Genomic DNA, 10971 nt, shown 5'->3' with positions numbered 1-10971 from the left:
CTAGGGGAACCCCTACCTTCCCTTTTTGCACATTGGTCCACTCTGTACCCTCTAACTATAGGTCTTTATTTAGTTATACCTAGGGGAGACTAGGATCAGTCACCGCATGAGTAGGGGCGCCATTTCTCGTCGTTTTAGGGTGCCAACTTCCACAAGCAGGAAGATACGCATTAAGCCCCAGTCATAGGGACAGAACACCGTTTCCCAGACCGGCCTTTTGGGTGTTTTGAGGTATTCTGGTTGTATTTTGCATCTACCTCACTCAGTCCTACCTTCAATATATATGAAGGCTCCATTGCTGTTATATTTATTGTTGAAATCCCTCTACTGTGCATCTCATACACCCTGGACAATCTGTTGTACTTATTTTCTTCTCTGCAGTAGAGCAGCCAAGCATCAGCGATATAGTCGACTTTCATCTGTCCTTGAATTAGGGCTTTCAAGATTAGTTTAGGGAACAGTCGATGTGTGAGCGGGGGGCGCCATTTCTCATTATCTCTTTAAAGGGTGCCAACCTCCGCAGTTAGGAAAGTGTGTAAAAGACTTCGTTGATAGGGACAGATCACCTTTCTGACCTTTTATGATATAGCACCTTGCACTTTGGCACATTTTCAGTGTGCACACCTTCTTAGGATTATTCTTTTCATGTATACTTAATAAAGGTTATTTTCTCTATAATGGTTTATTTTGTGAGCAGTTTGACACCCTTACTTTATCGCTTTTCTGTTAGCAAGGTAAAGAGCCGAGGCTGAAGAAGCTCCATCTCCAAAAGTCTACAAAACAGGGAGGATTGGCAATTCGGAATTTCCTTGTCTATTTTTTTTTTATTTGGGAGCTTGGAAACTTCTTAATCAGAAGGTTTGGATGAAATGGGCGACTCGTCAGATTCCATTTCTTTGTGTTGAAGGGAATCAGTTCCCAATGATGGAAAGGGAATTAATAAATGGATCACATCAGATGTTCCTACAAAGAAGGAACGAATCATAGAGCTAACTAGTAATGTGTAATATGAACAGGTTTATTACTGTAGTGTAGAGAAATTACAGACTTTGATCAGACATGGAGATTGTGAGCTGAAAGTAACAGTAATGAATGGCTGATCGCTGAGATTGGGAGTCAGGAAGAAGAGGGAGGAAGATATTTTGGGTATTTTCATTAAGGGTGGTGGTAAGGGTTGATATAATTGTCCATATAGTGCATACACATATAAATATATAAAAATGTGAGTTATTCAATGCACATAGAATACTGGTTTTTATTCGCTTATTACATGAAAAATATTAGTAATTGCAGATATTTTAAATACTAATTATATAACTAATGCTGTGGTTTTTTTTGGACTATAAGACGCACTTTACCATAAGACGCACCCCAGGTTTACACTTTAGAAAATAGGAAAACATTATTCCTACTAATTAAATTTTTTCCTCTTGTACAGTGGAGGGTCAATATAACTAGTTGTAATGCACTGAGGTAGAATAGGGAAATAATAAATCTATTGTTAGGGTTTCTCTGAACCATGTGTTATATGTAGAAATGACAAAGAACACACTGGTGCTCATGGGCTGTATGCAGGTTGAAGCTGCTGGTGGTTTTGACAGGCTCTGTGTGCAATCTTGTCTAAATACTGCATGCACTTAAAAATAAATAATAAAGTTACCTGCTGAAATGTGAAAGATAGTGCGTGTAAAGTGCGGACCAACCCTTTGCCGGTATCTACACATGGATTGCAGTACTTTCTCTGTCCTAGATGAGTGTGGCTTGCATCCCTGTTGTCCTGTACTGAAGCAGTCCTCGTGGAGCGGACGGTATGCCGTGGGAGCGTTCTCCCATTGCTATGCCTCCCCTAGTGCTACAAAATGATACAAAAAATGGCATGCTCAGGCCGGAAGGGATGCGGGGGGCGTGGTAGTAGTGACGTCAACTGCCCTATCTGATGGGCTCATTAATGGGCCATAAACCGATGCGTTTTGTAGGACACAGTCCTTCTTCATCAGGGTATGGTCCACCTGATTTAAATGTCTAGATATACCCTGTGTACCCCCCACCGCTAGGCACTAGTGACAGATGGAAGCCCCTAGGCAGAATTAAATGCCTTAGTCATTGAATGTATGGTGGAAATGGGATAAAGTACTTTATCACTTGATTTATGGTGAAAATAGGAATGACAACCGTGTTGCAATCCTAAATTTGCAAAATTTATGGTGGAGAACTGATTCGTTCAGAGAGTGCTTAGTGGTGTAGCGTGAACCACAGAACATCTGTGGATGCAACATACTCATGATCTTCTCTGTATTGGAACGATAGTAGTTCCCCCACCCCACCGATTGATAGTGTGCTTCCTGGCCCTACTGCTACATCTCAGTAATACATATATGATTTCAATAAAAAAAATACATATAACTTTTTTTACTTTATTATTAAAAAAACTTTTTTCCCCAAAAAAAGTTTGTTTTTAAAAATGTTTTCTTTTTCTTTTTTTTTTTTAAATCCAGAGAAAAATTAGTTAAGAACATCGTTTACTATAATAAAGCAGATTGCTCTAAAAAAAAATTAGTTTTTAATTTTTATTTATTTTTTTATTTTTGTAGTTTGTGAAGTTTGTATTTATTTGTTTTTGTTTTGTATTATTTATAGTTTTTTTTAATGTTCTGCATGTACTTTATGTAGCTGTGTCAAAAAGAAATGTTTCTTACAAGGCTTAAAGAGACCAACACAATAAATTTAGGAGTTTTTTTTTTAGAATGGTACTTGGTGGATCCCATTTGATTGAAGAGATTTAAGTGCTGAAGGATAGAAAATTGGGGGGAAAAAGGGATTTTGTCCAAAAATGTAGGATCGAAGCCATGATGAGTATATGCGATCTCTCTCTGTACGTATGTTGGGGACAGTATAATACAGACAAAATGGCTGTCCACCCAGTCAGCGTAGGGCATTAACATTATTTACAATTTGCCAAAGAAGGCAACTGATCGCTAACTAAAGACAGTTAAAAATTAACTTTTAATGAACTATTTAAAGGGAACCTATCACCCCGTTTTTTAAAAATTAGATAAAAATAGTGTGAAATAGGGGCAGAGCTGGGCTTTACATTAGTGCCTTTTTGGTGCCCTTACACCCCCGTTAGGCTGCCAAAATACCTTTGTGAAGTGGCCGTTTTGTCCTGTCACTCAAGTTGGTCAGGTCGGATGGGCATGGTCACAGCGCTGTTTCTCCCCCAGAATCCTGCTCATCATTACGTTGGTGGCGTAGTGGTGTGCGCATGTCCAAAGAGAAGATCCACTGCCCAGGAGATTCAAAACAGCGCGGTCTTCGCTATTCGCCGTTTACCGGTGGGCGCGGCCATCTTTCCTGTGGCTGCGCGTGCGCAGATGGAGCGCTCTGCTGCCCGGGGCTTCAGGAAAATGGCCGCCGCGATCTCCATCTGCGCACGCGCGGAATCCCGCGGCCATTTTCCTGAAGCCCCGGGCACCGGCCCACCGGTAAACGGCGAATAGCGTAGACCGCGCTGTTTTGAATCTCCTGGGCAGTGGATCTTCTCTTTGGACATGCGCACACCACTACGCCACCAACGTAATGATGAGCCTGATCTGGGGGAGAAACAGCGCTGTGACCACGCCCATCCGACCTGACCAACTTGAGTGACAGGACAAAACGGCCACTTCACAAAGGTATTTCGGCAGCCTAACGGGGGTGTAAAGGCACCAAAAAGGCACTAATGTAAAGCCCAGCTCTGCCCCTATTTCACACTATTTTTATCTAATCTTTAAAAAACGGGGTGATAGGTTCCCTTTAAAGAATAGGATTAAGGGTAAGTTCACACAGGGCGATTTTGCTGCGGTTTTTTTCTGCAGCAAAACCTGATCATCTTGACAGGAAAGAAGCTGCGCCAAAATGCAGGTTTAGGTGCGTTTTTGCTGCATTTTGTTCATGCATTTTTTTTCTCTTTGTGCATGCCAATAAAATTTAGAGCACAAAGAGAAAAAAAACAACTTCCTGTAGATAGATAGATAGAATTAATAGATTGATAGAATAGATAGAATAATAGAATAGATAGAATAGATACAGTACCTGCGGTATCCTCTTCCCTGGCATTTTCGCACGGTGCAGAGGTTACCTCAGGTCAGGCAGTGAGGGAGCGCAGGCTCGGTGACGTCACCGCTGGTTACTGAGCCTGCGCCCGCTCCGTCTCAATCATTCCCCAGTAGCTTACAGCCGGGAGCGGTCGTATTAGCATCGCTCCCGGTTGTAAGCTTTATCTCCCCCAGATACTGCGTGGGAAACTCGGTATATCGGACTACGACGGATCAGGGAGTATACTTTTGCTTTTTTATTTTATTTTTATTACAGAAGATCGAGGGCTTCGCTTTGGAATGGCAGAACAATAAAAAGATGGTCAACACTTTTTTCTGCATGTGTGTGTGTTTATTTAACCCTTTAACCGCTATATGATTAGTAATGGGTAGGTGTCTTATTGATACCTCTCCATTACTAAGCCGGCTTAATGTCACATTACAATAGCAAGGTGACATTAACTTCTCATTACCCCACTTGCCACCGCTACAGGGCAAGGGGGAAGAGGCGGGCAAAGCGCCAGAATTGGCGCATCTAATAGATGGGCTCCTGCTGTCACTGTAATTAGCGGCTGTAGGTGTCAGATGATGGGCCCAGTAGTCCCATCAGCTAACACCAGTGATCAGAGGTGAAGTTTACACCTCCGATCACAGCTGTCAGAAGACAGCAGGGAGCCGAGGCTCTCTGACCTGCAGTGAGGATTTCATGCATATGACAGCGTGTCAAACACTGTAATGTCAGACCCCCCATTCAAGCGAATGGGGTTTGGGTACGCTCTGCTGGATGACAGGCTGCATCATGCAGCTTGCCATCTAGATGTAGCAGAGCCGATTGTAAGGTCACATCCGGCTCTCCTTGACTTTTCTGAAGCAAATACACTGCAAGAAAAGTCAACCTTGCGTATTTGCAGCGTTTTTTCACCATCCATTCAAATCAATGGGTGGAAAAACGCTGAAAGAAGTGACATGCCCTATGTCAAAAAATTCTGCAAAGCACAAAATACTGATCAAACAAAAATCCAATGCGTGTGCATGAGATTTCTGAAATCTCATAGGCTTTGCAGGTACCATAAAAAGCAGCTGAAAATTAGCATAAAAAAGCAGCAACAAAAAACAGCAAATACGCCCTGTGTGAACTTACCCTTAAAGGGGACATCGGGATATAACCCCTTTTTTTCCACTATGCTCACAATATAGTAAGTCCCTATATCCCACACTAGTGAGCATTGACAAGTATTAGCTTGGTGCGGCCGCTACCAACTGCTCTCTAATATTGTTCCCAATAACACAGACTGACTGAAGCTAGTAAAACCTTTAGATTTTTTGCCCTGATGAAGAGGTTGTGTGAGACCTTGAAACGCGTGGACCTGTAAACCTTTACAATAAAATACTATTGATTTCACCTTGCCATCGAGCTTCCTTCAGAATCACACTGAATGACACCTCCTTCTTGTGCTTCATTTCTCCAACAATGGCAACTTAAAGCCTTTATGAAGGAATTGCTGTTTGAGATGTTCTGTCTCGGTATTATATTCTTCCATATTAGTGCAATTTCACCGAATTTGTGTGAACTGGCCTTTATGGATGTTGGTTAGCCATACTGGTAAATGGCAACTGCTAATGTGGCTAAAGCTAATGGAATGGACTTCCTTACGATAGCACTTAATTATCAGACGATGATGTTCTACACAAACATTCTTTGTATATCTATATATATAATTGTCTAAGGGTTTTTCTGTCTGTCTGTCTGTCCTGGAAATCCCGCGTCTCTGATTGGTCGAGGCCGCCTGGGCCTCGACCAATCAGCGACGGGCACAGTATCGACGTAGATGTCATAATGGAAATCCCGCGTCTGGAGGCCTCGACCAATCAGCGACGGGCACAGCATGGCGACGATGATGTCATAATGGTTGCCTCGACCAATCAGCGACGGGCACAGTCTGCCGCGAATTCGCCTAGACGAATCAGCGACGGGCACAGTATCGACGTAGATGTCATACTGGTTGCCATGTCGACGATGATGTCATAAAGGTTGCCTCGACCAATCAGCGACAGGCACAGTCTGCCGCGAATTCTGGAATCATCATTGTCCATATACATGCATATTCTAGAATACCCGATGCGTTAGAATCGGGCCACAATCTAGTATGTTATATTTAGCTATAACGTCGAAGTACGGACATTAATGAACACTCTGCAGCACACATATACACACAACACTGCACTTTTACATACACACTCAGCTCTGCTGCATCTGCACATTTACATACATTCAGCTCTGCTACATGTGCACATTTACATACAAACAGCTCTATTTATTTTTATTATCCATTGCTTATATAGCACCATCATATTTTGCAGTGCTTTACAGACATTATCATCGCTGTCCCCAATGGGGCTCACAGTCTAAATTCCCTATCAGTATTTCTTCGGAGTGTGGGAGGTAACTGGAATACCCAGAGGAAACCCATGCAAACACGGGGAGAACATAAAAACTCCTTGCAAATGTTGTCCTTGGTGGGATTTGAACCCAGGACCCCAGCAGTGCAAGGCTGCAGTGCTAACCACTGAGTCACCATGCTGCAGGTCTACAACATACGCACATTTATATATATATACAGCTCTAATATATACATGCAAATTTACATACACACAGCTCTACGACATACACACATTGCATACATACACAGCTCTACTACATGAGCACATTTGCATACACATACACTGTGTATACATTAACCCATTTTGCAGTTCCTTCCAGGTCATGTGAAAGGTCCTGTAGCAAGTCAGGTGGAAAGTTCATCAGCTGCTCTCTCAGAACATGCAGCCTCTGTGCAGGTCCTGGTATCTTCCTCTCCTGCTCTGCAGCGATCACATAGATCAATGTTGGGCAGGAGGAGAGAACACATCTCACAGTGATCGGGAAGGATGATGTTTGCTCCATCACAGGAAGCTGCTTCCAGACTAAAAGTGGCTATCACTTATTATCAATAATTTTTACTGTTAAAAGTGCATCTAACAGTACAAAAAATACAGGATGTTCTAATGTAATTTCCCTATTTTGCTTATATGACTGTAATATGGTTTTTGAACAATTTCTCAATAAAACATACAGTTTCTCCCCTTGTGCATTTCTTTTTATGTTCAACAAAATATATTTTCTATTAATTCATTTTTCACATTCCAGATATGATAATGACTTCTTCCCTTGTGGAATTTAAAATGTTCAACAAAATAGCATTACTGTTCAAAATATTTCCCACATTTCCCATCATATGAACATTGCTTCTCACTTGTGTGAATTCTCTGGTGCTTAGCAAAATATGATTTATACGCAAAACATTTTCCTCATTCTGAACATGAATATCACTTCTCCCCTTTGTGAATTTTTTGGTGCTTATTAAGACTTAATTTATCTGACCAACATTTTCCACATTCAGAGCATGAATATGGCTTCTCCCCTGCATGAATTCTCTGGTGTATAACAAGGTATGCTTTCCATGCAAAACATTTTCCACATTCAGAACATGAAAAAGGTTTCTCTCCTGTGTGAATTTTCTGGTGTAAAACTAGATATTCTTTCGATGCAAAACATTTTCCACATTCTGAACATGAATATGGCTTCTCCCCTGTATGACTTCTCTGGTGTATAACAAGGTATGAATTCCAAGCAAAACGTTTTCCACATTCAGAACACACAAAAGGTTTCTCCCCTGTGTGATTTTTCTGGTGAGAAACAAGAGCTGTTTTTCGTACAAAACATTTTCCACATGCTGAACAAGAAAAAGGCTTCTCCCCTGTGTGAGTTTTCTGGTGTAAAACTAGATAGTCTTTCGATGCAAAACATTTTCCACATTCTAAACATGAATATGGCTTCTCCCCTGTGTGAGTTCTCTGGTGTAAAACTAGGTACCTTTTCAATGCAAAACATTTTCCACATTCTGAACATGAAAAAGGCTTCTCCCCTGTGTGAGTTCTCTGATGTTTAACAAGTTCTGATCTCACTCCATAACATTTTCCACATTCTGAACATGAAAAAGGCTTCTCCCCTGTGTGAGTTCTCTGATGTTTAACAAGTTGTGATCTCACTCCATAACATTTTCCACATTCTGAACATGAAAAAGGCTTCTCCCCTGTGTGAGTTCTCTGATGTTGAATGAGTTGTGATCTCACTCTGTAACACTTTCCACATTCTGAACATGAAAAAGGCTTCTCCCCTGTGTGAGTTGAATGGTGATTAAGAAGTTCTCGTTTACGTAAAAAACATTTCCCACATTCTGAACATGAATATGGCTTCTCCCCTGTGTGAGTTCTCTGGTGAATTACAAGATTACATTTATGTTTAAAACATTTCCCACATTCTGAACATAAATATGGCTTCTCCCCAGTGTGAGTTCTCTGATGTGTGTTAAGATTTGATTTCTCTGTAAAACATTTCCCACATTCTAAACATGAATATGGCTTCTCCCCTGTGTGAGTTCTCTGGTGAATAACAAGATCTGATTTCCAGTTAAAACATTTCCCACATTCTGAACATGAATATGGCTTCTCTACATCATGAATTATTTTATGCCTAACAAGATCTGATTCATAGTGAAAATACCTCTCACATTTGGAACAAGAAAATCTTTTTTCCTCTGTGTGATTTTTTTGATGTCGAACAAAAGAAGTTTTGAGGGGAAAATTATTTCCGTATTCTGAATGTGTAATTTGCTTCTTTGCTTTAAGAGAAGTTCGTTTTTTAATGCCTCTTTTCTGATTTTTATTTTCATTAGTAGACTGTAATGAATCAGAAGATAGGACCTGTTTCAAAGAAGGAGATGATAAATCTTTGCTGTGAATAGATGATGGTGTATCTGGAGTAATGGCATTCACTTCAATTGTATCCTGTGTGATCTCAAGGTCATCTGATTTAAAAACTGAAGATGTCAGTTGTCCCTCTGATCTCCTGGCACTGTCATCTGCCAAGAATAAAACCAATTATTATTTTTGAATAAAATATCATTGAAACTTATATTTTTTAACATTTCTACTCAAAATCTCCATAGAAATGGAAAAAGTTATGTAGTAAAACTGAATCATTCACTATGACAGTCCACGATCTAATAGAAGAACTCATTGCATAAACCAGTGAAGCATGGTGTTCAACTGTTTGTTCATTCTGCCTCCCAAATCTAAGAATAAAGAGCCACAAAAAATGTTATGTAGGTGAAAATGATACAAAAAAACCTTTCACTGCTCCTGTAAAACAAAAAAAAAACATTCAGGTGTCAAAAAGTCACTCCTCCTATATATTTATTCACTGATTATTAAATTTACAAATTAGAGTCACTTTATGGAGTTTTCTGTCTTTCTGCAACACTAGGGCCTCTGCAAATGGTATGTCTGATCTCCTCTGGGGTCTGATCTTGCGATGTCTGCTTCTATCATCACCAGTCGCCGCTAACATTCCTTCTGCAGGTGGCACTGGTGATAGAGGACACATTGTAACCAGAAGCTCTGTCCAGCCACTAAGAATAAGGTGGCTGGGACCAGTAGTACCACCCACTGTGGTAGTATGGGCGTGTGCGCAGTCCAGCTGGAATAATCAGCTCCCTACTTCAGGTAATTGTAAAGCACCACACCCTACTAAAGCTAGAAGCATATTGCCAGAAGCTGCCAGATACAGCCTTGTTCTCCTCTGGTTCAGTCCTGTGTGATCAGCCCCTGGCTTGTGTATTTGATCCTGCTGTGACCGTGGCCCGTTTCCGGACTACTCTTCTGTCTTCTGACTTTGTATTTTCTCTGCCCTTTTGGTTCTAGCAAAAATCTAGGCCCCTTAAAGTAATTTCAAAAAAAGATTTGTTACCCAAAAACTAGCTTATGTAAATTTAGTTAAACATATAAAAACGTTTTGCTAAACTTGTAAGCCTTCTATTATCTGAGAAACGTAAAAAAGTTGAAAAAATAAAACCAAATGTTAAACAAAAATCTTTTTTAATAATTTGCAATTTTTAGATATTTTCAAAAATAAATGTAAAATATATTAACCTAAAATTACCAGAATCATAAAGTACAATGTGTCACAGAAAAAAATATTTCAGAATCACTGGAATCAGAAGAAGCATCCAAAGTTATCACCACATAAAGTGACACGTCAGGTTTGAAAAATGGGGCCTGTTTAGGAGCACAAAACTGGCTGCAGGGAGTAGTTAAATCAGAGTATTTTGGGCAATAAAAACTGTAGGAATCTGTACTCACCCAGCTGCTCTTGAGGTAGGCACCGGAGGCGGTTTTCATGCAAAGTTCAGGCAAGTTTATTTAATTTCATAAACCGCACCGGGTGGCAAAACAAAACATAGCCTTGTCAAGCACAAAGTGAAAAACCAACTGAAAACAAATAGTCCATATGGTATTGCGGGTCCAACCGCTTAGGTCAGTGCCTTTAGCAACACACACTGAAGGTGAACACAAACTGCAAGTAAATTGTCCATATAGCACTGCGGTTCCGCCAGCTCAGGTCAATGTCTTTAGCAACACATATTGGAGGTCTGCACACCTCCAGCCACAGACACTGAATGAGAGACTCGACCTCAATTTTATCGGCCAAACCACGCCCCTGGGGTTGGGATATGTAAGCGGTCATCCCCACCCATCTCTTATGACCACTTGTAAAACTCGGCCCTGGAATGGCCCAAATAACTCTCTCAGGACTATAGGTGCTGGAGCATATGCAGCGCCCCAGAGTCCTGGTCGCTGCAGTACTGTGGCTCCGCCGCTAAGGGGAGCTATGGTACGTCTGATGGCACTGAAGGAGTTCACCTGACCAGGTATCACAGACACCAATACATTTCACAGCCGGGCCTCCAGGGGGAGCTAAGGGTTCTATTCATTAGGCCACTCCTCACATACTGGTAAA

The 10971-nt window shown here is 41.0% G+C and overlaps 1 protein-coding gene across 1 annotated transcript in view; it reads right to left on the bottom strand.

The window, feature by feature from the left end:
- Window positions 1-6443: 6443 nt before the first annotated feature.
- Window positions 6444-10971, bottom strand: part of LOC143766217 (uncharacterized) — a 45641-nt gene continuing 41113 nt past the window's right edge. Inside the window, exon 6 of the mRNA XM_077253722.1 lies at window positions 6444-9034. Within this exon, the coding sequence (XP_077109837.1) occupies window positions 7440-9034 (1595 nt within the window). The 3' untranslated portion in view covers window positions 6444-7439. The remainder of the gene's footprint in view (window positions 9035-10971) is intronic.

This window comes from Ranitomeya variabilis, chromosome 4 (genome assembly GCF_051348905.1).
Source record: "Ranitomeya variabilis isolate aRanVar5 chromosome 4, aRanVar5.hap1, whole genome shotgun sequence".
NCBI lineage: Eukaryota > Metazoa > Chordata > Amphibia > Anura > Dendrobatidae > Ranitomeya > Ranitomeya variabilis.
This window is presented reverse-complemented; position numbering and strand designations above follow the sequence as displayed.